At 43.1% G+C, this 27,884-nt stretch overlaps 3 protein-coding genes across 6 annotated transcripts; 1 reads left to right on the forward strand and 2 right to left on the reverse strand.

The window, feature by feature from the left end:
* Positions 1-118: 118 nt before the first annotated feature.
* LOC139991565 (elongation factor-like GTPase 1) lies at positions 119-27,541 on the forward strand. 2 transcript variants are annotated; one of them, XM_072011782.1, is made up of 6 exons: positions 505-637; positions 730-2,783; positions 2,953-3,081; positions 3,393-3,544; positions 26,516-26,703; positions 27,337-27,541. In XM_072011782.1, exons 2-6 carry the CDS (start codon positions 754-756, stop codon positions 27,523-27,525), a joined length of 2,688 nt encoding a protein of 895 aa, XP_071867883.1. In that variant the 5' UTR covers positions 505-637; positions 730-753; the 3' UTR covers positions 27,526-27,541. The 2 variants fall into 2 exon arrangements, with proteins under 2 accessions (XP_071867874.1, XP_071867883.1); XM_072011773.1 differs by having other exon boundaries at positions 119-2,783.
* Dsx-c73a (doublesex cognate 73A) lies at positions 3,889-13,881 on the reverse strand. 2 transcript variants are annotated; one of them, XR_011800885.1, is made up of 7 exons: positions 13,582-13,881; positions 10,104-10,941; positions 6,504-6,758; positions 5,431-5,581; positions 5,175-5,297; positions 4,884-5,064; positions 3,889-4,455 (listed from the first exon to the last, which is right to left on the reverse strand). XR_011800885.1 is itself a non-coding variant. In XM_072011927.1 (6 exons), the coding sequence occupies exons 2-6, from the start codon at positions 10,854-10,856 to the stop codon at positions 4,946-4,948; spliced, it is 1,401 nt and encodes a 466-aa protein (XP_071868028.1). In that variant the 5' UTR covers positions 10,857-10,941; positions 13,582-13,881; the 3' UTR covers positions 3,889-4,945. The 2 variants fall into 2 exon arrangements, 1 of the variants encoding a protein (XP_071868028.1); XM_072011927.1 differs by having other exon boundaries at positions 3,889-5,064.
* Positions 16,613-23,567, reverse strand: Aos (protein argos). 2 transcript variants are annotated; one of them, XM_072011993.1, is made up of 4 exons: positions 21,614-23,552; positions 18,277-18,497; positions 17,965-18,136; positions 16,613-17,763 (listed from the first exon to the last, which is right to left on the reverse strand). In XM_072011993.1, the coding sequence occupies exons 1-4, from the start codon at positions 21,920-21,922 to the stop codon at positions 17,515-17,517; spliced, it is 951 nt and encodes a 316-aa protein (XP_071868094.1). In that variant the 5' UTR covers positions 21,923-23,552; the 3' UTR covers positions 16,613-17,514. The 2 variants fall into 2 exon arrangements, with proteins under 2 accessions (XP_071868094.1, XP_071868105.1); XM_072012004.1 differs by having other exon boundaries at positions 17,564-17,763; positions 18,219-18,497; positions 21,614-23,567.
* Positions 27,542-27,884: the final 343 nt, after the last annotated feature.

Consider the following 27,884-nt stretch of genomic DNA (forward strand, 5'->3'; position numbering starts at 1 on the left):
CAGATAGTTACAACGGTGAATCGTTGGCCAATAAACTACTCGCGTTGCGGCCGATTAAACAACCGAAACGAGTGGCGTGTTGTGGAACATGACGACGATTGTGGAAAGAAGATAAAGTGACATAGTGTTTAGCATCGTTTCTACGGTGTGTATACAAGTATCGTACAAGTATTCGTATCATTTACATTCGCTTGTAAATTAACGAGAATCGCAATTAATCGCACAATGCGGTTTATTAGCGCGGAAAAATTAATAGAAATTCAAAGGGAACCGGCTAATATACGAAACATCTGTATATTAGCTCACGTAGATCATGGTAAAACCACTTTGGCAGACGCTCTGGTTGCCAGCAATGGAATCATCTCTAACAAACTTGCGGGTAAATTACGATATTTGGACAGCCGTCCCGACGAGCAACTTCGAGGGATTACGATGAAATCGAGCTGCATCGCTCTTTATCACAAGTATAATCATCGAGAATGTGCTATCAATTTGATCGATTCCCCGGGACACGTGGACTTTGCTTCCGAAGTGTCCACAGCTGTGAGACTGTGCGACGGTGCTATCGTCGTTATCGACGTGGTAGAAGGTGTATGCCCGCAAACGCGCAGCGTCTTGTCTACTTCTTACGCGGAAGGTTTAAAACCAATTTTATTATTGAACAAAATAGACAGATTAATTACGGAAATGAAATTGTCACCGTTGGACGCTTACGTGCATTTAACGCAGGTTTTGGAACAGGTGAATGCCGTAATGGGAGAGCTATTTGCCAGTGACATAATGGAGCGGGAAGAAAAGGAGGAGTTGAAAAAGGAAACGGTGGAGAACACGTTCGAAAGGAGCATAGCGGATTGGCAATCCGTACTAGAAGAGATAGACGATTCCACGTTATATTTCTCTCCGGAGCAAGGTAACGTGTTATTTGGCAGCGCTACGGATGGCTGGGGATTCGGCGTTAAAGAATTTGCCAATATATTTTCGGCGAAATTGGGCTTTAGCGAGAAAGTTCTATCGAAGACGCTTTGGGGAGACTATTACGTGAATAGCAAGACAAAGAGAATAATGAGAGGAGCTCAAGAGAAAGCGAAGAAGCCGCTGTTCGTTCAACTTATATTGGACAACCTTTGGGCACTGTACGAAACGATAACCGTTCGCAAGGATAAAGACAAGGTAGCGTCGATGGCCGAGAGATTGGGTATAAAATTGACAAACAGGGATTTGATGCACACGGATGCCAAGGCTCAATTACAGGCAGTGTGTTCTCAATGGCTACCTCTGGCCCGTGCCTGTCTCGACGCCGTATGCGACAAAATTCCAGCACCGCATAATTTAACTTCGGAAAAGGTGGAACGTTTGCTCAGCGGAAACTTCGATTTCTCTAGATTGCCAGAGGAAACGCAACGATTGAAAGAAACGTTTTTAGCCTGCGATCCTTCGCCTCGTTCACCCGTCGTTGTATTCGTTTCAAAAATGTTTCCGGTAGAGAGGAACGTGTTGCCGGAGAATAAACCAAAACCGTTGACGCCCGAAGAGTTGGCCGAACGAAGGGAAATTGCGCGAGCGAAGCACGCGGAGAAAATGACGAAGAAGCAACGATCGACGGAGGAAGTCGGAGAAGCGCAACAGGACGCGAATACCGACAGCGACGGGAGCGCAGGATCGAAAAGCATCGTTTCGATTCCCGAAGAAATCGCCGAACAAGACAAACATTCGGAGACTACGTTAATAGCGTTCGCTCGAATATATTCCGGATGTCTGGAAGAAGGAAGCGTCGTGTACGTTCTAGGACCGAAACACGATCCGCGTGAAATATTGGAAGGACGAAGGAAAAGTGGAGACGAGTTAGTACCGATAGACGAGGACGTCGCGTTGAAAAGCTCGAAGCACGTGACAAGAGTTACCATACGAAAACTGTACCTTCTAATGGGTAGAGAATTAGAACCGACGAACAAAGTATTTGCTGGTAACGTATTTGGAATCGGCGATTTGGAGGATTACGTGTTAAAAACGGCAACGCTTTCCACCACCGTCGCTTGTCCATCCTTCTCGGAGTTGACTTCGCTCGGTGTACCGATAATGCGAGTGGCTCTGGAGCCGAAACATCCGAACGATTTGCAACCGTTGATCAACGGGTTGAAATTGCTTAATCAGGCGGATGCCTGTGCCGTCGTTCACATTCAAGAGACCGGCGAAATCGTATTAAGCACCGCCGGAGAAGTGCATTTGGAGAGATGTTTGGAGGATTTAAAGTTACGTTACGCGAAAGTCGATGTAAACGTGTCGGAACCTATCGTACCGTTTAGAGAAACGGTCGTGCCTCCTCCGAAGGTCGATATGGTGAACGAAGCGATCGAGAAGAAGGCCGAACACGTTAGTCTCGGTTCTTGGACGGCGAATCGACAGTGCTATTTTGAAATCGATGCGAGACCTTTACCCGCCAAAGTGACCAAGATTTTGGAGAAGAACGCCGATTTGATAAAGGCGTTCTATCACCATTACGGTAAATCGCGTTGCGAAAAAGAGGAGAAAGAAATCGAAAGGATTACGATCGATGGTGAAATGGAATCGTTACGCTCGATGTCGGAGAGGAAGCAACGCGCGTTAGAATCGTTGAGAAGCGAGTTGGCCAGCGCGTTTCGAGAAGCGGGGGAAAAAGACGCGTTGGACAAAATATGGTCGTTCGGGCCACGAAACTGCGGCCCTAACGTCTTCTTGAACGAAACCGATTACAAGCAGAAGAAATTTTGGGAAAGTCACTCAAAGTCTATGGATCCACGCGCTCCGTAAGTAATCGTCGATACGACGAAGACCGGTAGACCGTTACCCGTTCCCCGTCCGTTCCTTCTTTTCCACGCCGATCGACAAACATTAACTATATCTATTCAAATAAAATAGACACCTTATCGTCGTTGTTCTTATTATCGTTATATTAATATTATCTACTATGTCTAGTTACGAGAGCAGCATGGTCACTGGTTTCCAACTAGCAACGCTCGCCGGACCTCTCTGCGAAGAGCCTATGATGGGCGTCTGTTTCGTCGTGAAGAAGTGGGAAATTAATAATGAAAATTCGACACAAAGGTATATAAAGTTCGATATCGCGTATCAAATTACCCGAATGAACAAACTAACGGAACCATATACGTTGCTTTACACGTTACTTTATCAACGCATCGGTTTCACAGACAAATACCTACTAACTTTTCCTTTTCTACGTTTTCAATCCGTCGTCGTTTCTATTTACGTATCGTCTCTTTCCTCGCGCCCTTCTTTTCTCGCCTTTCGTGCATTTCCATTTTCATTTTCACTTTCATCGCGTCGTTACGTTTCAACGTTTCTAATCAGCTAATAAAATCGAATATCGTTTGAAAAATAAAAATTTGTGTTATCAGCGAAAATGGCAACCAGAATCAAGGACACGTGGACGGCGGTCATTTGATGTCAGTATGCAAAGAAGCTTGCCGTCGTGCGTTTAATTCGAGACACCCCCGATTAGTTACTCCGATGTATAGCTGCAGCGTCCTAGTCAATTCGGACGTACTGGGTAAGTTCGATTTCGTTTTCATTTAACGATAAGTGGGTGAACGAAGTAGGCCTGAACGAAATGGAAAGACGAGCGTCGTTATTACGTCGAATTTTCGTATCGTAAAATACTTTGTCGTCTTTCGTTCGCTTCGACCATCTGTCGCCAACAACACTTCGTTGCGTCGTTTGTATACGATAGTTGGAAAATGTCAAGACGTTTTAACGAGGTGTTGCTACTCTTTCTTGAAAGAGACAAAAATTTTTTTAAAAATACCTAAACAGATTACACGTTGGACGACACGCACAAACACACACACACACACACACGTACAAGGGATTAGGTAAAAAACGAACAACAGAATATTTTACTATCAAAAAATCTGGCTTGTATCGTTCGATTTGTATCGTTTCTGTATGATTTCAAACGGAATAATTAATTCGGCACGATCTCTTTCACGACTTCTTTCTCAACGTGAATTCTCAAAGCGAAGTACGATCCACGCGATCGTAATCTGTATAGTATCGACATAATATCTTTCGATTTAACACGATCCGCTTGTTCCCATAGGATTTAGAAAAAGGCGATGGTTCGCAAAAAAGAAAATCTCTACGAGATTTACGATATTTTTGTTACCGCGTAATCTGTAATCGATGCTTGTACTCGCGAGTCTATCTTACAGAATCGCCTAACATATTAACGATAAAACGATTCTGCGAGCGCAAGAATTTTGACAGCTAGTAAAATACTTGTAGTTGCCTTTTCCTTAATTTTACCATAGATTCACCGTAGATTCGCTTACATATTCGTCACCATAGATGGAGACGATAGTATTCGTACGATTAATTCGTTATTCTAATCGGATAAACCTATAATTTTCCGCTCATCGTACGATACGTTTGGCGTTCGATGTTATTCTATTATTTGTGTTACTACATAAGGAATACAGAAGGTTAGCGATGTAAGTAAATTCGAGTCGAGTTTGTTTAAGGATTTAAGGAAAGAGAGTGACACGTTGAGCGACGACGATACTAGAAATGAAATATTCAACGCTGATTACGTTCGATCGTTACGTAGGATCGCGTCGTGTCCAAATTATAACAGACGTATTCACCAAAGGATAAAACGATACACGCGCAACTTTCGCGATCTGGTCGTTGTTTCAAGGGTTTCAAGGACTCGATGTTATAATAAACGTGCCTCGATAGGGATAGATATACATATACATCTAGATACTTATGATATATATATAAATAAATGTAAGAAACAGACGAATCGATAAATAAATTGAGGGCGAAGCGAAGCAGAGAGAGAGAGAGAGAGAGAGAGACGCTTATAACGAATAAATAGAGAAGGATACGCCGTTAAGCATAATGTCACTGATCGTATTATCGTCGAAAGTTGTTTGTTTAATCAACGAATCTAGTCCCAAACAGCTATATCCATAAGTTGTTGTACCTTGTACCATGGAAAGTTCAATCGTTCGTTCGTGTTTTCTCTGTCATTGTGAGAATCTTGGTCCATTTCTCGTTGGAGACGATCTGCAAGGAATAAGTAGTCGAACAAAGATCGTGTTAATCGTGGATGATCGATATTTCCAATGTTTCGATATTCGTGCAAACATCTATGGAGATTTTCAAAGAGCAAATACCTGAAAGAGCGCGGGTATACCGCAGTTGTCGGCCTTTTCGATTTCCTTGCACGCACATCATCCCGTAAACCCGAATCCCTGGTACACTGGCATATGTTGGTTGATCGTGACTCATAGGACCCTCTACAACGTACGATATAATTAACGGTCCGTAGAAAACGTATAAGATGTACAGATAGTTGAACTCGAACGATCGTGTTAATCCGTTGTAACGCAACCTAATCGATTATGCTGTTTTTCGCATTTACATACGTACCCAATATGTTGGCATCGGGACAGCGACATATCACGAGGTAATGAGACTTTCCCGTTCGCACGTTTTGTAGCGCCAGAAGAGACCAGTCCCTCGGTATTCTACACTCGCGCATTTCCGCCACTGGTTCGCACGTTTTCACCAACGTTAGGGCCTAAAAATCGAGTAACTTTTAGATCAGCGTGCCATTCGCGTTTTTTATCCCTTTGCACGACGGTACGTCTATACGTACAAGTATACGCGCGTTCACTACGAATATTTCTATATATTTGCCAGCGTAATATCGCGCGTTCGTTGGTGTTGCATCGTCGTTTCTTGCATTCTCACCGCTTTTGCCGTCGCGATCTCTTTTTCTCTCGTATCGCCGACTCTCGTCGTTCCTACGGTACAATTTGCTTCGATCCAATGTAACCGATCGCGCACCTATCATACTCTTTGGATCTTTGAATTTTTAACGCGTTGTTAATGAGAAAGGAAAGAAAGAGAGAGAGAGAGAGAGTGTGAGGGGGGGGAGGATAGGGGGGGGGGCAGAGGACGAAGAGAGAAGAAGGGAAAAACAAATCGTTCGGAAAAAGGGTATATAATCGAAACTATAGTTTTCGCGTGCATGCGCGATTCGCCAACTAAATAGACGTTACGTAACAAATAAATAGAATTTATTAAAGAAAGGCAAGAGATTTTGTCGTTTTACAATCGATATAACGATCCGATGCTATGGCATTTTTACTATTATACCATTATACCATTGTACATAGCGCATACTACGAGTAACCGGATAAGTTATAACGTGTCGGACGATAAATCGGTTACTTTTCGTATTTTTGCATATATTACGACGACGACAAGTAGATAGCGTGTTTAGAAAATACGACAGGTTTGCGAACGCGAACAATACGATTGGAAAGATCGAATCGATTTCTTCCGTTGCGTCACGTCACGTTACGTTACGTTAAGCGTAACGAGAAGCGTAACGAGAAGCGTAACGAGATGAAGAAGCATCTGACCGGAGAGAAGGTACGCGTAGCAAGCACGGGAATAAAGGTCTAGTAAAGCGGATAGAAGGCAAGGCGACTAACCTTGGTTCGAGGGTCGGTGACCAGCTCCGTAGTGTGGAGATCGTCGCTGTCGAGAGAGGCGCTGCAAGGGTCGCGGTATCTTCCTGGACAAGCGCACAGAGGCTGGGTAAAGTTGAGTCTAACGTAAACTGCATTGCAAACCTGCTGAACAGCGCATTCTGGCAACAAGTAGATGTGCTGATTATGCGGATAGTAATGATACTTGGTTGGTTTTGCCAGAGCTGCGCTCGCACCCTCCGGTAGTCGTACTCCTGTCTGCAAATCGACCAAATAACCAGCTCTTTTATTCCCGTTTCTTTCGTTCGCGCCTTCTTTCGCTTACTCTTAGCGCCCTACTCTGTGCACGCGTCGCGTGCTAACACTCGTTGTTCGAGTACTTTTAACTTTGCAAATACCTAGCGCGTTAATCGCGTGTTTAGAGCGTAACAATCGCACAAACGCGTTAAAGAGTAGAAGAAAAGGGAAGGAAACGACGCGACTGCGCTAAGAACGTGGAACGCGGCGGTTAAATAAGAAAATGAAAGAAACGAAATCTAATTTTGCCGAGTCGTGAATCCACGATCGTGATTCTTGGTGGTTCTCGCGAACCACAAACTTGCCGGTTCCATTAGGAATAACACGATAATATTTCTACGGCTACCTATACAATTGCAGCAACACCGAGTCAGAGTCAGTGCCCGTGCCAATTTCAACGTCGATTTTCTATTTGCCAACTTCGAACAATCTCTTCGACGCGCTTCGAATAATTGGTTTTACGTTACGAATAAACAGCCGTTCCGACAGCTATCTTTCCTTTCCTTACAAAGTTCCGTTCTAGCCGTAGAAAATCAAACATTCGGAGTGCGCATACTAAACGAGAACCGTAATCGTATTTTCATCGTTACGTTCGATCAGCCAGTGTCGTGGCCTGTCCACCGATCGGTCGTACGATCGATAGTTGACATTTTCTCTAGCGACCACTGTCGCTGGCACGGTATACTTTCGTAATCGATGCGCCAATCGTAATCCCGTTGATCAAAGTTTCCGTTGGTCTAGTCTATTTTTTTCTATATTTTATTCGCCATATCGTCAAAGTTTAATCGTTCGTTCGATCCCACCGCTATCATCGGTGTCGCGATCGTTCTCGTTCGATGATTACAGCCAGATCGATAGAAACGCTTCGCGTATCTAAGTATCCGCTCGGGCAAAAGATCGCGCGAACCTAACACCTAACATTCAGCGACCGGTGTAGTAACACGCCGTTCGATTCTCCGCATTTATCTAACCTCTTCTTGCTCTTTTCCTTTTCAATGTTTTCTGCTTCTTTTGCTACCGTCACGTTCCACTACCGATATTAACATCGGCCGATCCACTAGCGCGTCACGGTCATGAACACTCGCCCTCCTTTTCAAATGCTAAAGCGAGCAATACGATTCGCGTGACAATTTAGTAAAAAAACTTTGACGGTGCTCGATTCAGCGAATATTCAAGTTGAACAACTCGAAACACGTAGACTTGGAACCTATGGTACAGGCTTAGAACATAGAACCCTTTCAATCTGCTACACCCGCGTTACAATACTACGATCAAAATTCGCATTAACGTTAACCCGCCTCCTTTTTCTTCCTTAAGTTTACGCCTAACGTTTCCTTTTCTTTCATTTTCGACGTTTTATTTCGCTTTCTCGCATCGATCCTTTTCCTCGTATATCGTTGTCATCGATTATTTTATTGCCATTACGTGCAACGAATTTCGAACAATCACCAGATGTTCGGAACGAAAGACGGATCGAGCTTCGCGATTTAAAGCAAATTGGATTCCTTCGACTTGTTCCTCTTTCTTCGACGCGTTACCATTTAGGAAAGAAAGATGAAAGGAAAGACGCGAAAGAAATTAAGAAGAAGGAGAAAAACACGTTTCAAACGATTCGACGTTTACTACTTCGCTACCGCGTCGTTCTTTGTACGGTGAAACGGAAATTGTCGTTGTATTCACGATGGATATCGTTTCGTTACTTCGTACTACACGATTTTAGCGTGTTACCTCCTAGCGTTTCCGATGATGTTCGCGTTAACAAAACGAACCCTTCTTATCGACTACACGCGCGTGTATCCACGCGAACATACATCGTACAACAGACTCGCAAGTAGACGGTCGTTGATACATTCGGCATCCGGAATTCCGCGTCGATTGCACTTTCCGCTTCTATCTCCTTCTTATAGGTAAAACGTGACAAACGGAAACCGTTTTGCATCCGATCCGACCTTCGCATCGTGTCGGATATCTATCGGTAACTGTAATTCCTGGGATGTTAAACGAGTTTCATAGGTAATCGTTTGCCGAGCGAAGCGACGCCTATTAAAATAATTACCGGATGCATCATCGTCGATCAAGACGATGCATCGAGACGAGAAGGGATAGAGGATAGTAGGGAAAAAGTGAAAGAAGAAACGCAGCGAAATCATGGAAATCGCTGTAAAACAGCGTGGTAATTCTCGGAAGGAAGAAGGAAATAGGCGGAAAAGAAAGAAATTTCTCGTCCACTTTACTATTTATCGACCGTTTCTCTCCAACAAATAACGCTCTCTCTCCCTCTCTTTGTTAATGCGTTAAGCACCGTGCGGTAAGTGCCGACGTTCGGTAATAGTAAGTCGTGAAAAGTTCGACACGAGACCGACCCCTTTTTTACGTTTCCGACCTTCTAACCAGGCGAAATTGCGAAAAGTATAATTTTCCCATGTTCTCCTTTACTACGTGGTATCGTTGTTTCAGTGTGAGCGTCACAGCGTTTTTACCGAGGCATAGCGTACGTTGCTTCGCACGACTCGATATGGTAATCCAACTGTCGTTTATCGTTCGTTGACGATCAAAATTCTAGTTTTTACTTAACACGGACTGCGTAAGCCGGTGTATCAGCAAACCGAGATACCATCGTGTACCCGTATCGTTCGGCCGATCGCGTTGTTACGCCAAATCGTACGGAACACGGCTTATTTTTATCAAGCCGAACGTATGCACGATTTAGCTGGAACGCATCTTCAACCGTGCAACCTAACCGCTTTATAGCAGCGTACTTACGGTACTAACATAGTTATGTATATACGTAGCTTAAACAGTTATACTTTGCACGTGAAACGCTCCGCGGACACAATCTGTTGCGTTTAAAAGTATACGAAGCAAATAGGCAAGTAAACGAGTAACATGGCTGATTTGAAACGTTTTCTTTCACGTTTCTGCATCACGATCGATCCTCGATTCTCGATTTCGGCTGCTTCGATTAAACGCGTATCACCTTTTCACCGCACTCGCCAAGTCCGGATTGCAAGAAAACTGTAGGACAACACCAGCGACTCTATATATTTTATAGCTGGTTGCTGATTTTCTAGTCGCGAATACGAAGCATGGAACTCGTGTGCCGCGATATCGAAATATTTCAGCGTGCTCTACCGATACCGTATTTACTTACTTTCACGCCATTTCCCGCATCAGAACCATCGCAAAATCAAACCCGGTTAATCTCTTTTCGTTCTAGCTTAGTCCTTTCAGTCCTTCCCCTAACAAAGGAAGACGCGTTCTCTCTCGTTATTTTCGTTAGTTCGTCAGAAAGTGGCGTTTACTTACCTCGGACAGACTAGTGTAGTTCGTCGTCAGCTTAATTTGAGGGCGAATTTTTCCGGGTGATTCTCGCGTCTCCTTCGACCAAGCCGTAGCAGGAGTAGTAATCAATTCGTTCGAGTTCGTGGTGGACTTTTTCGAGGAAGATAGCAAGGTAGCCGTATCTCGATTGGTAGCGATGGTTCTCGAAGAAGCTTCGGTAGGAAACACGCTCAAGCTTGTATTAGAAGCGCTGGTATTTAACGCGATTCTCGTGGTCATGGTTGTTCCGCGGTTGCTCGTCGTCGCTGAACTAAATTCTGTTTTGCTAACTGGCGGCGACGATGAACCACTCGTTGGGGACAATTCTGTCATTCCCGCGAGAGAATGATCCGTCCAAGCGGACGTCGATGTCGATGTCGACGTCGATGCCGACGTGGTTGACGGCGATGACGGTAAGGACGATGCGAGCACCGCGTTGCTCTCGATAGTGGCAGAAATTGCGAGAGGAAGCGGTTTCGATAGGATAGCGTTGTCCACGTCGTTGTTACCGGTAATCTTGGTATCGTTGTTAACGTCGATGCTGTTCTCATCCATGTTCCTACTGCCGTTCGGCGTAATTGCCGAATCGTTAGACCCGCTCTCCCTCAAATGCAACGACGCCGTCTTACTTTGCTTCGTCTTGCCCGCATTCCTCGAATTTCCTTGTAATTGCGCCGGCAAAGCTATACATCCGACCGCCAATGGAAGCAACCATATCGCACCTTGGATCGGCTTCATTTCGTTTCGGTGTTTCCGATGTCGATCGAATCGATAGAAAAATCAAAGAAAGCGATTCTCTTTCGTGATTTTCTTCTGCTATCTCCTAAAAATAAAGAGATCGCGATTAGCAATAAACGCGATGCGTCGTCTCTCTCTCTTTTCGTCTATCTATCTATCTATCCATCTATCTATCCGTGTATTTATCTATCTCTCTGGCCAAGTCCGACCTTGTTTGCTACGGCAAACAACAAGTACACTCGTCCAATTACTCGATAACCGTATACTGATCGAGTTAATCGGCAAGCGGCGAAATTTACCACCTCCTTGGTTTCCTATGGTGTTGGCGTTTCATCGTTACGACGGGATTAACGACTGCGCGAATCAGAGAGATGCAAATTAAAAAAAAAAAGCCAGATATTCCCATTTCTCACGCTTCTCGCCTAGCTTTCACGGTGCGGTGAGAACACCGGCTCGTCCTCTTAAGCGGAAAGAACAAAACGTTGGAAAGAGCGTAGAAGAAGGGAAGAAAGTGAGCAAATTACGAAGAAGAAGGAAGATGACAAACGTACGGAGAGAAAGTCGAAGCTCCCTTAACGGTATCTTTCTCGGTAGATTTACGTGTATCGGTGGTATTTTTCTCGGTAGATTTACGTGTATCGGTGGCAAGGGAACATACAGAGGAAACGCAACGTAACGTTATGCATTTCTCCCTCTCTGTTGTTTTTCTCTGGTAGGCAAATTTTTCTCCTGCTTTCATCCTTTCGCCACACACTTTTTATCTTTAAAATCGTTCGCTCGAGCTTCGCGATTCCAACGCGGGTCGAAACGCGGCAAATATGTAAGCGTATGTAGGCAAATACGTGCATAAATACGTTACATTAATACGCGTTATTTATCATTTATGGGAATCAGGCTTTGTCGTTTACGAAATCAAGGTGACGATCCGGTTAGCCGTTGCATCGCCGTTAGCAGCTAAAACGCGTGGCTACGGGGTGTCGCGGTGGGTAATTATAGCTCGATACGATTCACCACGCGGATGCGGTGAAATCAGGTTAGCGTCTGTTACGTTTCTCGCGAGCCGTTATCTTTCTTCGCGTGTTCAAGGCCGCGGCATGCAACAACCGCTAAAATTCAACGAGGCGGCTAACATAGCTATTTAATATATTATCTATATAATAATATGGTATATCACGTATATAGAGGGTGCGTCGCGCAATTGCCAATTCGCCGAGAGATAGGAACTGTAACTGTATAGTAATCTGTTTTCCTATCGCTTCGCTTTCTTTGCAAGTGTAACGATGCGCTCGAAAAATGCGAACGTACTCTTTCCATCCAACGCATTATCGTTATTCCCATCGACTCGTCGAAACGTTCCGCGCCAAAAGTCGCTATATCGTTGTTAAAATGACCTTTATAAGCGTGCGGCCCTTTGGAAAAACCAATTTTAACCAGCCACCGCTTTAAACCGTCGTCTTCCGAGCGAAACGTCTTTGGAAACTTTTATCAAAATATGCCGCGTGTGTATACACGTCGATGTTACGCGTTTCGTAAACGTAGGAAAAAGAATTGATAGAAATAAAAGAGAAAAAATGCAATTCCAGTCGAAAGAAAAGGTGCGTCTCTTATCAAATTCTAGATATCGCCAACCAGTGCCAATTGCCCGACGTACACTGTATATAGGTACATACTTGCTACGACGTACGACCCAAACCGTTATTTACTCGAGCCGCTTCGTTCGTTTATGATCTTTCATTTTTCATTTTCCATTCCCCGTTTCCCATTTTTTTTTTCTTTTTTTTTTTTTTTTTTTTGAAACGCATTAAGCAACACGCTTAAGACGGTGATATTTTTCCTTGTGTAAATTTCAAGACGCTATCACGGCTCGTACCGCGACCTAAATTCAATTAAATGGTTGGAAAGCTTGACCTCTGTCTCGATTATTTCTCTACGTTTTAAAAATTCTCTACGTCAAATATGATCGCTCGATCGTCTACTTTTCACGGATATTACCTCGGCTAGCTTTCAATCTATCTTATTTAATGGGACTCGCGTTAGAGCACTTGCACGTACATACGATTTACCTTTAAGCTTCGGTTAACGATAAAATTAACGATACGTTTGAACAAAGTCATATTTGTACGATAAAAGTAAAAAATTATTATTTTCACGATATTACGGATAATCTCGTTGGTTGTTCTCTGGCGATTCGCCACTCGCGACACACGACACACGCGACGAACGATACGCGTCGCAGACCCGTCGAAATCGGAAATCGTAAATTCCTCGCAAACCAAATTGTTCGTTTTTGCAAATACAACGAAGCGTGTCTCTTGACATATACGCGTGTGTCTATATATCTGGCAAGTTGCATCGGCAGCGCAACTCTCTCTCTCTCACACACACATTCTCTTCCCGATAAAATGCTTTTAACGATAATTACACGTGGAATACAAAGGGGAAATATTGACGAGAATTCGAGACTGTATTTCGAAAAGATTACTTTCGACTCGTCGAACGCGTACTTTTCCGATTTTAGATTTTACGCCATCTCGCTTCCTTTCTCCTCCGTCCACGAAAATCCAACAAACGAAAATCAAATATTTGTATTTTCGACGGATGATCGCATTCTATCGTTACGATCTCGCGATCGTAGTAGTCGCGAGAAAATGGCTAACCGAATGGAATACCGGTAATCACGGTACGGTAACGATCGAATATCAAGGATAAATATCCCTGAACTCACCCTCGACATCCAAGCACGACCTCGATTTCGACCAAGATCTTGATGTTGATCTGGGTCTCGACCTCGACCCCGACCCCCAGCCCAATCTCGATCTAGTCTTGGTGATTTCGATTCTTCGCAGCTTGATCCGTTACAACAGCGTTAGAACAGCGACGATCTTTCTTCCTGAGAAATATTCGAATATATCCGCGATACGAACGTTATACCGGATCCTGGTGAAAGAGCGGCGAACGGATCTCGATCGATTCTCGTTCGATTCGACGCAACGTGTCTCTCCCTCTCTCTCTCTCTCTCTCTCTCTCTCTTCTTCTTCTCTCTTCCTCTCTCTCTCTCTCTCTCTCTATATATATATATATATATATCTCACTCCCCCTCGGTAGAGTCAAACCGACAGAATCAAACGACGGTGTTGCTGAAATTTTTACGCATGATCGAATGCGCGTTTCGAATTAATTTCACCGAATTTCGGGGGAGAAAGAACGCGCGAGCGAGAAAACTTGTTCGGACAAGTAAGAGTACAGCGCGCTTGGACGCGTTTCAGAGTTCCGAATAAGACTGTGAGTCTCGTAGGAGACACGCTGCCTATGAGTCCCGGCTAGTCCCACTTACCAACCAACCAGAGACCCCTCGACTATGCGTGGAATTCTAAGCTGCATCTCCGCCAATCCTCTACCTTCCTTTGCTCCTCCATCGACGCATCTACCTACACACTACCTATCCGCTGAATACTCACAGCCGTACCGATGTATACACGGTTTTCATTCTCGCGAACAGAGTGTGGCCAAAACGGACGACCGAGAATCGCGAATCATTAGAGGAAAATATCGCAAAATATCCGTGACAACGCGAAAATCCGATGTTTCCTTCGTGTTCCTTTCCATTTTTATCTTCTTCCTCTCCATTCTCCTTTTTTCTCCGCATCCGCGTCTCTCCTATACCCCTGGGCATTATTACCCCGGACATTATCTTCCTTCCAAGTTTCCAAGTACGTACGCGCGTACGATACGCGTACCACATATTTATTCTCTCACGATCGTTTACGTTACGTTAGTCGATAAATTGGCAAAGAAATCTATCAACAACTTTGGCGATCGATGCGTCGAAATTCGAACGTTCGAGATTTCCTATTTCCTAAGATACGGATATCCGAATTAGAAATCGAAGAAACTTGTAACGACTGATAGCCGTCCTTCGATCGCGTCGTTCACCGAGAACCGGCAATCTTCTCAGAATTTCCATTATTCCGATCGTCCGTTTACTCGTAATGTCCATTGGTCAAACTCGCATCACGGATATCCCTCGTACATATCCGATCGCTTGGAAGTAGAAAAGCTTGGTTTCTGCGTGAATGCCAGCCATTTTACGTTACGAACGGCTATTCGTTATTACGAATTGCACGAATCGATGAAATTAGTTGTCATCGACGGTAAACTGGTATGGGGAAATGGTACGCGAACAAAGTTGATCGCACGCTCGCATACCCGCCAACGTTACTCGAAAAAAGCGAAAACGCAAGGAAATCGGAGCATCGATAGCAACGGTACCGCTACTTTTCACGCGTTCCATCCGATACCAGAAAAATATATCGAGCATGAAATCATTCTGGTTCTCATCGGCAACCATCTATAGTTGCTGGTTAACTTTATCGGTGCATCGTTCCAAAACCAGATCATCGAACGATAGATTCGTAGCCTGCCGTGATCTTGTTTTCTCGCATAGATACGCTCAACGTTGCTTTAGACACGGCCAGTAGTTTGGTTAAGTGGCAACGAATTTACCCTCTTCTCTTTGCGCGCACGATTTTACCAACGAGGACGAAAGCGACATTTTTCCACGAGTCGCGTTCGTCATAACGATCGTACGCAGCGAAACAGCATAGGTAAATTCGGCTTTGCTCGTTGCTTCGCTAATTCCAACGTTGCTAAACTACTACCGGCCGTGTATCCGAACCAGTCTCTACCAGCCTTGCATCTCCAAGGCGTACGTACGTATTGCCCGATCGACAAATTCAACCACCGGTCTATCTCGATGTTCGCATTTCTCCGATATACGCATCGACGTATAGTCGATTCTATTTCTATGTCATCGTATCCGACGTTCTAATTAAACTTGGCCATTACGCTCGAGTGTTCCACTCACCCGACATATCGGGTTGTATTTACGTATCTGGCCCCAGGCTAAACGTTCGTATATTTATCTACGTCCGTGCACGCACGTACGTACACGCGTGCCTCTGGCGTTACAACGAAACAACTTTATCGATCCGGTCGATAAGTTTTTTTATTAACTCGTATCGTATTAATGCCAAATTATTCGACGCTAGATTATTACGCATCGCGTAGCTGCACGCATAATCGGTTCGTAGTCATAGCGATTCGATTAACATACATAGAGAAGAAATATAGTTTCGAAGAAGAAAATCAATTTTGAGTCAAAAGTATAACAACGACGGAGCTCTCGAAGGCATTTCCACTTGATTCTAATCCAGAATCGAGTACGATTTAACGATAAACGATGCGTACGGAAAACGTTAGTACAGTGCTGACAATGAGTTTTAAAACTTTCGCCATCTAGCGTTACACGTTGAAGCGCGATTAACTCTTTCGTGCCAAACATCTAGTTTATCGACCATAGAAATGATCGGTCGTTATTTCCATTGAAACGACTGGAAAAAAAAAAAAAAATGACTGAAACGAAAGAAAGGGAAGAATTCGTATTCGTTGTTACTACTACTGGTACTAGTACTGTTTCGGACAATTTTTTTCGTATCTGCTGCTCGTTAATTTTTCGGATTAACTTTTCTTTGATTCGAACACTGAAACGCGATTTGCATCCAACGGCGTTTTGTTTCGTCTCTATCAACCGACGTATCGGGTTTTAGGCGTTGGGTGTCTGCTAGTACGATGGTAATTAGAATAACAATAACGGTAATAGTAAAATAGTAAAATCGGTTAGGATAATAACAGTTATCGATGTAAACAACAAGTAAAAGTAAATAATACTAAGTTACAGCAGTGACGATAACGATACCGATGGTGCTGGTAATGTCCATGATAATGGAATTTGTTTATTTCAATTTTCGTTAATAATTAAATATTTACAAAAGCGATATTACGTAATAATACAAGTATAATCATACGAAATACAATTTTTTCACAGATAACATCGTTCGTAAAAGCGTTAAAAGTAACGTGTTTAGTTCGAGTATATGCATACGTATGCATAGGTATATACGTTACGTACGATCCTATACAATTCGATACAAATATGTATAACGAACATTTGCTATCGACACCGAATACCAATTTTATCTAATATTTATCGGTTTTAATATATTTTATTCCCCATCAATCTCCGAAACGAGAGAAATCGAAATTACTGAAACGTGATAGTTGGATGTACAACGCACGCGGGGAAAATTAACGCTACTGCTACTGTCACTGTCACTGCCTCTGCCACTGCTACTACTAGTACCACTACTACTACTACTAGTACTGCTACTACTGCTATTACTATAATACTATTACTACTACTACTACTGCTACTACTACTGCTACTACTACTGCTACTACTACTACTACCACTACTACTAGTACTAGTACTACTACTAGTACGTGTTACAAGTTTCAGCTTTTAATACGTTTCATAGGTTTCTACGAATGGACGGTAAACTTACATTTAAAACTCCGAACGAACGGAGATCAGTCGAGGCGACCATTAGTAATTTTACCTAGTAATAGTTTTATCGGTGCCTCGAAGCAAAGATCAGCTTCTGTTCGTGCTCGTTAGAGTCTAGAGAACGCTTTGAAAGTTTTTGAATTCGACTATGCACACATACGGCCGCCGTATATCACAAATTCAACTTTTCCCTTATTTCGTAATACAAGCGAGTGCGAATGCCGGTTAGCGCGACACCTTTGAAACTGCTGCTAGTCACACGTTATAAACCGCTTCGGAATGATGCGATTGCGAAGGTACGCAGTATCCGCTGTACGTTTTAATCTCCAAGATACCGGAGTAAGATCTTGCCGGCAGCGATCCTGGATCGGTGTGTCTCCTTGGACATCGATGACCTTTTGGACACTGGCAAAGAGGCGATGCATTTACCTCTTCGAGTTGCGAGCTCCGTCTCTTACGTACGGTGAACAGTCGGCAAGGCTCCTTGTGCTGACAACGTAGTCTCTGAAATATATCAATTTTATTCGTAACGATCGTCTCGGTTGCGCTCGCCTTTCACCTTTTCTACGATTCGCTCCGCGAGTATCGCTCTCAACCTTTCGACACACGCAACCACGATGATTCCGCGTACGTAATCGATGGTACAGATATATTAGCGAGCGAGAACGCGGTGTCGCGGACATACAAGTAAAGGAGAAAACTTACGCTTTGCGGAGAACAGGCGAACGCGTATAGAAAACCCGGGCTTCCCTCCGCAGACCTGTAAGCCTGTCTTCGAACTAGATAAGGCACGCTGCCTGGCCGACATCGGCAATAAACTCGCTGAACCGTCGCGTTCGCTGGGCCCCCTCCAGGAGCTAAAGTCCAGGTGACGTCTCTGTAAACAGAAAACGGCCATCTTGTGCACAACACGCGCGTAATAACTCTAGCGGACACGTAAAACATTCGCGAATCGGTACGTTCGATCGTTCCGCTACTTGATATATACTCTCGATTAGACGGACGATCGCGACTAACTTGAAGTAACGACAGATGGGCAGACGTTTCACCGGCTCGCAAAGCTTGTACTGCCGTGTTTTATCGACTATCGTGTGTCCGTCGTCTCCGTGCAAACTGCTAGGGCAGGTACGACCATCCGGGCAACGACATTGTCTCTCGACCCAGGGCGATCCGTATAAATCCACCTTGCTGCAAACTTCGCTTCGGTCCAAACACTCGGGCAATTCGTCTTCGCTGTCCTGAAAAATCAAAATTAACAAACACGCATCGAGAACAACGCGCTTCTTTTCACCCTTGCGCTCTCCTCTGTCCGTTCCACGTGCATATGCCGTTCTTCCCCTTTTCCTCTTTCGCTTCCGCGAATCTAGCCTACCCGTTGGAAAGTCGTCCTCTTGAAATTTTTTAAATCGTCCGAATTATCACTTACCCTTGATCGCCAGCTTGCTCGATCGTGAAAAGTGAAAAGTAAAGAAATACCATCTCTTTACTTTACCACTTTATCGTACTCTTACGTATACGCGTAGCATGCACTTTGCTAACAAAGAAATAATTCGGTTCGATTGGTCGTTCGTTCACCCTGCTCTTTACGCTCGATTTTTAAGCACTAGTCCTCGAACGGTAGGAATTATTCGACCGAACGAACGAAAAACAACACCGAGATCCGTTAGTCCTTTGAAACGAACGTTAATAAAAGCAACAGCACGATCGATAGCGGATCACGGTCGCCGCGTACCGTTCTCAGCTTGACCCCGCTTCGCAAGGAAACGCGTCGCGTATAGCCTATACCGTATACCGTGTACCGTATACCGTATACCGTATATCCTACACTGTATAAGGACAAAGAATCGGAAATATACTTTGCCCGATAATTATAATTTAACGTTTCTCCCTGTTCGTTTTATTCGTCGGTAGACGATCGATCGGTCAATCAAGATTAAACGTTAAATCACGGGTACGCTGCTTAGTCGTATACCGAGAGATAACTGTGTTACGATCGAGAAATCGTTCGAACTATTTACCTATTTATCTATTTGGTATCCACGATTCGATGGATCAATCGTTAAACAGTTAATCGTATCGCGTTTAACTCGTTGCTATTTCAAAAGATTAGAAATCTACGTCACTCGTTTAGCTTTAAGTTAAGTTAAGTTCAGTTCTCTAGATTCAGTTTAAAATTGTTTCCCATCTTTGTCATAAACATTTATACAAACGGATACTCTGCGAGCTTTTCGAAAAAAATTTAACTTTTTTAAAGTTTAATTTCTCATCTGTATAGGTACTTGAACGGGTGGTACCATCGTACACACAACATAGCATCGAAACTATCGAAATACATCGAACAACGTGCCTTTCTATCGTATCGTTACGTTCCACGTGTTTGTATTAATCGAAATATTGGTAAATCGATCGAGCTAATTACACGATTCGGTGGTTGTTTCGACTGGAATCAAAAGCGAATCGAAGAAAATAGAGAGAGGGGATTGTGTGTCGAGTAACAGTGAGATATACGAGCACGTGCGCAAAAGAGAGAAAACGATCGAGCAAAGGAAGTTCTGTGTAACATGGTCAAGAGGTATGTGTCTCCCCTCTCTGTCGAAGAATAGACATCTGGTCTAACTACGCTATTCAAACTGCGTCGGTCAATCCGCTGAATGAGGCAATCACGTACGTCCTGTCGACTCGTCGTTTGCAATCTACGTGCTGCTCGAGCACCTAAGTTAAACTTCTTCTCAAATACCCTTTCTTATTGTTAGACCTTTGCCAGTCTGCGCTTCTGCTTTCTGTCCCTCTTTCTTCTCCTCTAACCCCCGCCCCCCCACCCCTGCTCAGCCGCTCTCTCTCACTCTCTGCCGCTCCTACCTCCCCTCCCCTCCCCTCCCCCCAACCCCGTTTGCTCTTTTCCTTTCGAGCCTTTATACTTGAAAGCATCGTCGCATTTAAATATAAGATCGAGGATAGCGAAACACGATGATTAAATTTTGAATTTTCATTTCTCTTTGCTTCGACGATAATAACAAGAATCAAACCTGTTTCTTCTATTTTGAATTTATCGTCTTTCTATTTTGAATTTCTACGATAACGATGCTAGATACGAGATCGATCGATCGATCGATCGATCGTTGGTATTATAATAATAATAATAATAATAATATAACCAAGTCCCCTTTAAAATGATCCTTCACTTTTCCCACTCCTCGTACCTTCTCGTTACCGATTGTGAGTTGCGAGTCCCTTCCGTTCTCCCATATTCCCTTCTCTTCCTTCTGCCCCCTCCTCTCCTCCTCCTCCTCCTCCGCTCCTCCTCCCCCCTCCCAGCAGCTTGCTTCTTCGTCTCAACGTTCCCAGAAGATTGTACGTATTAAAACCTTCGGTGGCTGCAAACTAAAATGGGATAATAGGGAGACCGGAAAGGCTGTGCGTTCCATCCGGAAATTCTCACGCGTCTCTCGCTTCTCTCATAGCCGCAGTGAAAATGACACCTGGTTCTCGAGCTATAGTTGTTGCGTAGTCCCACGCGGCAGGCACGCTCGCGCGCCTCCATATATACGCGTATACGTACGGACATACGCGTTCGGGTATACGTATCGGCATACGTTACAGCGAATGACGCAAAGAGTTAGACGAAGCGATCGATCGGAAGATGCCGCTTACAACATCCTTGCCTATCGTCTTGCGTTACTTTTAGGAAATTTTATATACGGTTGTTCGTTTCTTTCGCTATTCGCTTAACCAGGTATAGAAATTTCTGCCGTTATTAGTTTACATTGCAGGATGACGAGAAGAAGACGAGAAGTCGAGAATAGCGGAATACTGGAAGAACCAGTACATACAGTAAATAAGATTACTTTAAATGCTAAAATCTCCAGCTGAAGTATCTTTGTGTTTGTATTTTCATCTTTCAAAAGCTATTAATCCATCAACGTTGAGCAACGATAAACAGAAATAGAATATTTATAACAGAAATATATATATATAATAAAATATTATCTCGTTATCTCGGTATCAGCGATGAAACGAATCGGATGACGAATATTTCTCGTTATCGTGCGTAAACGTTTACGCATCGTTTCTGTGTTACGGATGTCATAGATGTTGCACGTATCGTAGTAATTACCGTGTTGCTACTGATTTGAAAACAATTAGTCGAGCGATTGCACAGCTTATTAAGAACAACGTGTCCGACGAACGAAACGAACAAAGACGTCAAACGACGGTTACGCGGTAACGATGTAATTATTCGTAACGGACAAGCGATAAAAGGGACGACAACGGGAATCGATTGAAATCGATGCAACATCGTCTGTCTCTCGATATGTATAAGGTCGTGATTCGATAATTTACGACGACCACTTACCCCGATTTGGTAGAGCACCCTGGGCTGCTGATGTAACATCGGTCGATGTTTCTTTTTCTGATCGATCAAATCGAGTTCGATCGCTGTATCTTCAAACTCCTGCAACTCGGCGAGATGCTTGCCATCGTCGAGAGACAAATACTCGTTGAGAAATTTTTCACCAGTTTCATCGAGCTCTACGCCAAGGAGACTACCTTTGCTCTCGCGAACGAGCAATTGCCCGAACATCGCTAGCAAGAAACAGATCAAATCGGCCATCCTTTCGCGCGCGCGCGATCCTTCCTGCCTCTCGCGACGACCACCGATCATCCAACGAATATCCGGACCACGATGTAAACAACGCGGTTGCCGATTATCGAATAGAATCGAAAATAAGCAATCAAGATAACGGCATTAACGACGCAATACATTCGGACACGAGGAACGGCATAACAGCATATGCGCGTAAATTTACATACGCGTTCATATATCACTAGCAGCTATATTAGTAGCAGCACTACTGTTCGTCGCAAGTATTATTCCTTCTCCATCGTCCATCAATGCATACGGTACTATCCATTCGACCACCATCTACCGTCTATCGAACGATCGGTCGACTCTCCTCCACCTTTCTTACGCCGTTCCAATAAACCTAACGATACTCTGGATACCGAATATCGTAGAATTTAATAATGCTTTCAAAGGTAAGAAATACACGGATATCGTTGATTCTTTCTACAGCTTTCAACTTGTTTCTTACGGATGTCGTTGTCTTGTTTACAGAACTTGATCGCACAAATTAGTCGATATGTATATAATTGTCGACTTGGTTTATCGATGCTGGATACATAACGTAACAGTAAAATCCATAGAAGAACGAAATCGTTCGATACGTTCGCTCTTATAACGATCAAAAACTAAACATCACTTTACAAAAGTCGGAACACATTGCAAATGTTGCATCGCGGTTGCCCATCCAACGAATCCAAACAGAGCTTCGAATCTAACTCGTTCTTTCGAACGTGAATCTGAATTTTCCGGTTCTTGGTGTTATCGCACTCAATGAGAAAACACATTCACCGGCGGTGAACAGCAACGTGGCTGACGTTGCACGCTCTCCGAAACAATTACGTTCTACTCGATCGCTACACACGCTCTATCTCGCACTGTATATTTTTTTTTTGTCCTTGCGTTCTCCACGTTCTATCTTCTTTATCATACGTCCTACGTCCTACGTCCTACGTCCTACGTCCTATGCCCTACGTCTTGCGTCCTACGTCCTATGTCCTACGTCTTGCGTCCTACGTCCTATATCCTACGTCTTGCGTCCTACGTCTTGCTTCCTACGTCTTGCGTCTTGCGGCTTGCGTCGTTGACGTGATTTACGTTTTGCAATGCGATTCGATTTAGTCCGAGGTTAAACGGCTCGCAACATTCGTGCTGCACAAGCGTATACTATTCGTTCGACTGGACTTGTAACAGCTAGAGGCAAAACATGAATGAGTCCCCCTTCTCTGCTCTTCTTTTTCCACTCCATTCCATTCCATTCCACTCCACTCTACCCCACTCCATTCTACTCTTCTCCGCGCCACTCCATTCCACTCCACTCCACTCTACTCCAAACTACTCCGATCCACTCTATTCCCCTCTTTTCCTTCCTCCGCCACACTGCTTCCCTCTAGTCCAATCTACTCCATTCCACTCCATTCCACTCCACTCCGCTCCGCTCCGCTCCGCTCCACTCCGCTCCACTCCACTTCGCTCCACTCCACTCCACTTCGCTCCACTCCACTTTGCTCCACTTCGCTCCATTTCACCGACTCCCTTCTTTCCTTGTAGCCTTACTTACAATTAGACATTTTCTGTTTTGCCCTCTAGTTTCCTTTCCTCTTATATTATATTTTTATTTTATATCTGCTTCATTCTGTCCGAATTTATGCTCCTCGTTTGTATTCTTCTCGTCTCTTTATCTTTGATTGGTTTTTTTAATTCTTCTCTTCTTCTTTAAATCTATATATCGATTGTTACTTTTAGTCACGTTTATTTCTCCCCTTCTTATCTTATTATTTTCTTTTACCGATATCTACCCATCGTCTATTCCGTTATACGTTTATATATGACAACGACTTTAACTTCTTTCGAATTTTTCAACCATTATTCAATTCGACGTATTAGAATCTCTTTCGTAATGATTCGGGTATTTTATTATGCTTTTCCTTACCTTCGTTGATGTTTGGCCGTCAGGTAGGTGAATATCAAAGAAGAAAAGTGGCTTTCGATGTCTATACATTAGCTACTCATCTTACGCGATCTATCTTCGATATGTACAAGAAGGATTCTCAATTGCACGTCTACGTATATACGTAAATAGGTGAAAAACTGCCAACGCGTATTTTTTCAAGTCCTTCTTCTTATTTCTCATATTTCCAAGTATCTAGAAACGACAGATTTTTCCTAAAAGAAGAGAAAGATTATTTAGCTGTGGAAAAACGGTGAAATTTAAACGATTTGGGTCTAGTTAGCCAATCGAAATAAGCTATAATCGATTATCAAATAAGTAAAAGCCGTTTGGAGAGTCTCGGAAATGCAAGTAACCCGATAAAATTAGGTAATTCTTGGAAAACCGTTTATATCAAAATTTCGAACACGATTTAAACGCGAAAATAAAAAGAAAATAGTCCATGTTGTACGTGGAAATATCGAAGGGAAGAGGTGACGCGAAACGGATAATCGGTGCAGTTTACCTACCTACCTAGCAAGTAGGTACTTTTACACGCGTATAGTCTGTAGGCGGTGGTTCGCGCGATCCAAGCGATCCACGCGATCCACGCGATCCACGCGATCATACGTACAATAATATTCTAAAGATGATAATATTCAAATACTCGAACTCGCCTGTTAAATGGCAAAAGTTTTCTACCTACTTTGACTTCGCCGCTATATTTCGATCGTTCTTTTTTCGCTTTTCTTCGCTGTTATAGCCTCCTTTCGATACTCTGCACCTGCGTCCATCAAGTACCTCTATTTTTCCTAAATATTTCGTTACGCGGTTTGCCACGCGAAAATATCTACACTCGTCAACCAAATTTCTCATTGCACGATAAGAAAGGGACAGCCGATACGCCTTCTATGTTTAAAACGGATTGCGTATCCTTGGTGTACACCTGAATTTTCCGTCAGCTGGATATCTCTTTCGAGCAAATCTTTACGTTCGAACAAACTCGTGGGTTTTTTTCATTCGATGGATCACGACATTGTACACCTAATATTTCTACCGTACTAAAACGTCGATCTTCAACTTTCATATCTTCTTGTCTCGTAATTAAAAGCCCGTGGTTACGTTAATGGCTCGACGCTATATTACTTGAAAACAACAGATGATACGCTAAATCGTAACAGGATTTTCCAAAGTTTTCCGATCGTGAGTTTGAGAATCGCTGTTTCATTGATCGACGCCGCAATCCATTCACTCGTACCTTTTTTTCTTCTCTTCTACTGCTCTTTATTCTTCTCCTCCTTCTTCTTCTTCCTCTATCCACCTGCATTGCGTTAGTCTTACTCTTCTCTTATTTGTGAAAACAGATAGAAATGAGATCCAATTCGCTCCGCTTCGATCCGATTCGATCCGATTCGATCCGATTTGATCCGATTTGATCCGATTTTATCGTGTCTCGTCTCCCTACTTTATTTTTATCTTATTCCCTCAAATTCTACATATATTTCACAACAGATTTCCTTACTCATATAAACGAGTGAATTACAGCAAATAAATTACACGCTATGTGATAATCTCGTATCTCTACCGAAAGCTAAATCTGAATGTTTTGCACTATAGTCTTTATGTAGTTTGTTCAATCGCTATGATTTATAATCTTTTAAGGCGTAGACGATACACGTTAGATTTTAAAGACTACGTTTTATTTCGCGTGGATTTCATATTTAACGAGGAACAATATTCATCGTAACGTTTCAACAAGTTCGCTCTCTTCGTTCGGAGAACCACTGTATGTGGCATGAATGAATTCTTGCTATCGAAGAGGGGAACGAGACTCGGTTACGATTCGGCGAGGAGTTTGAGAGCAAGGTGGGACTGAAAGAGTAGAGCATCGAGATAAAAGTCGCAGAGGGGAATCGTAGAGTTGGACGTATAGTTAGAGGTGAAACTCTCGACTCTCAACAGTGAGATTGCGGCATGGTAGAGTGAGTGAGCGAGCGAGTGACTGACTGAGTGAGTGAGTGTGTGTGTGTGAGAGAGAGAGAGAGACACAGAGACAGACAGACAGACAGAGCGAGCGAGAACGCAGCGTATTAGTGTCCATGCGTGTGTATACGGTGAGATCGTAACGTTACGCGAGTAGGTAAAAAAAGGGGAGATACGCCAGATTCTTGCATGTACCGGCGATGAAAGAAGGATGGAAGAGGGCAGGTGAGTGCAGGTGCCGCAACCTACGACCGGAAACTATGCTCCTTGTTGCGACTTTTAACGCAGTGCGACTCTACGTCTTCACCGTCCTAGAGAAGAATGTCGATCGACCGAGAGAAAAAGAAATCACACGATTCTAGCGATGGAACGGTATCCATCGACGTAACCATCTTTCTCATTTATCAATTTCCTTTCCTTATCAACCGTTTTTATTCCCATAAAAGCAGAAATAAGATCCTTTCAATAAATAACACCATTGTCAATGACTGGCCGCCATATTCCATTTTTCTATAAATCGAAATAATCTGGCATAAAAATCGGAAATCAAATTTTAAACGAATGATACTTTTCGATTACCATCGATCTAAACCTTTTTCACGGCTATCAAATCTGTATACCCAGAACATTTTCTCTCGCCACAAACTACCGAACTAAATTATTCCCTGCGAATGAATTCTATAACACACGTGTAGCTCTTAATTGGTTTGATTTTGTTTCAGGAAGACTATACGCGGCATTTGGAAAGAGACAAGGCCGTGTAATTGCCGCGGAAAGTGCTCTCGGATTCGGTGGACAGTTTCGCGTACTTGCCACTTTACCTGTACCAGAGAGCTTTCAACTTGCCAGAGAACTGCGAACACAGACATCCGGGCTGGCTAGTCCTCAACTGGTTTTCAGTCATTGGGAGGCAAGTTTTTCCATATAAAGAGAACACGCAAACAATATCTCGATGTTTTCCCGTGTTTCTTCGTCGCGTTATTCCATTCGCGTCGTTCAATTATTACTGACGATGGAAATAGTTACAGAGTTATATCATGGTTAATCAATTATTAATTATCCCAACGAATCAAAGCGATCCTCTCTTTACTCTCGTAAACACGCATTCATTTGTTTATTTATATTGTTCTTCTAGCCATTTCACAAACAATATGCTGATAAATAAATGCAAATAATTTAAAGTTTTATTCGATTACTTCGTGTTGCTGTTGTTTTACCATTTGATAGAAATCTTGGGATCTATCGTAATTAATTAATTTAGTGTAATTAATTAACAGTGTTAAACACGTTATTTAGTGAACAAATTTTGTATGCCTTAAAGTACAGCGTTCTAATCGCAGCAGCATACTTTCGCTTGTCTTAACACCATACGCGTTACTCATCGCGTTAAATAACAATCTATAACGTAAAATAACATGTATACATACATGTATCTCGTTAAGAAACAAAACTATTTCGGTGCCTTTACATTGCAATTTTGATATCATAGGTTGTTCTTTTTTTTTTTATTTTTGTATTTATATTTTTTTTTTTTTAATAATAGGTTATCGAGCAAGATCCTTATTGGACGCCTTCCACGGACGAGGAGTACCTACACTTTGGTGACAAAGCAGATAGCGAGAACAGAGCTAAAAAATATATAGATGCAGTCCGTCGACGTAAAGGTTTACCTGTGGATTCTCAACTGGTTACGCACGCGGAGAAACAACGCACTCTATCCAAGAATAAATAATACCGAATAAATAATACTGAAATCGTCTATACTCTATGTACCTCTGTCATACGACTTCCCACTCAGTCTGTGTACCATTCGTCGTACGCGCGATCCGGCACGTTACGTTTCTAAATATCCTAACAATTTCCACGTTAAAATTCATTTACAAAAATTCAACTTTTCGCCATCATCGAGTCAAACAGCCGAATATAAAAATATCGAGAGCTACGTATGTATATTGAAACAGACTGTATGAAGTGTTGAACCTTAAATAATATAACTTAAATAGATATTCAAAATGATAGGAAAAAACCAGTCGGATCAAAAAGTTCTAGACCAGTTTTACGATAGCGTAAGAACTACTCTACTTGGACAAA

The sequence above is a fragment of the Bombus fervidus genome, chromosome 1 (assembly GCF_041682495.2).
Source record: "Bombus fervidus isolate BK054 chromosome 1, iyBomFerv1, whole genome shotgun sequence".
NCBI classification, from domain to species: Eukaryota; Metazoa; Arthropoda; class Insecta; order Hymenoptera; family Apidae; genus Bombus; species Bombus fervidus.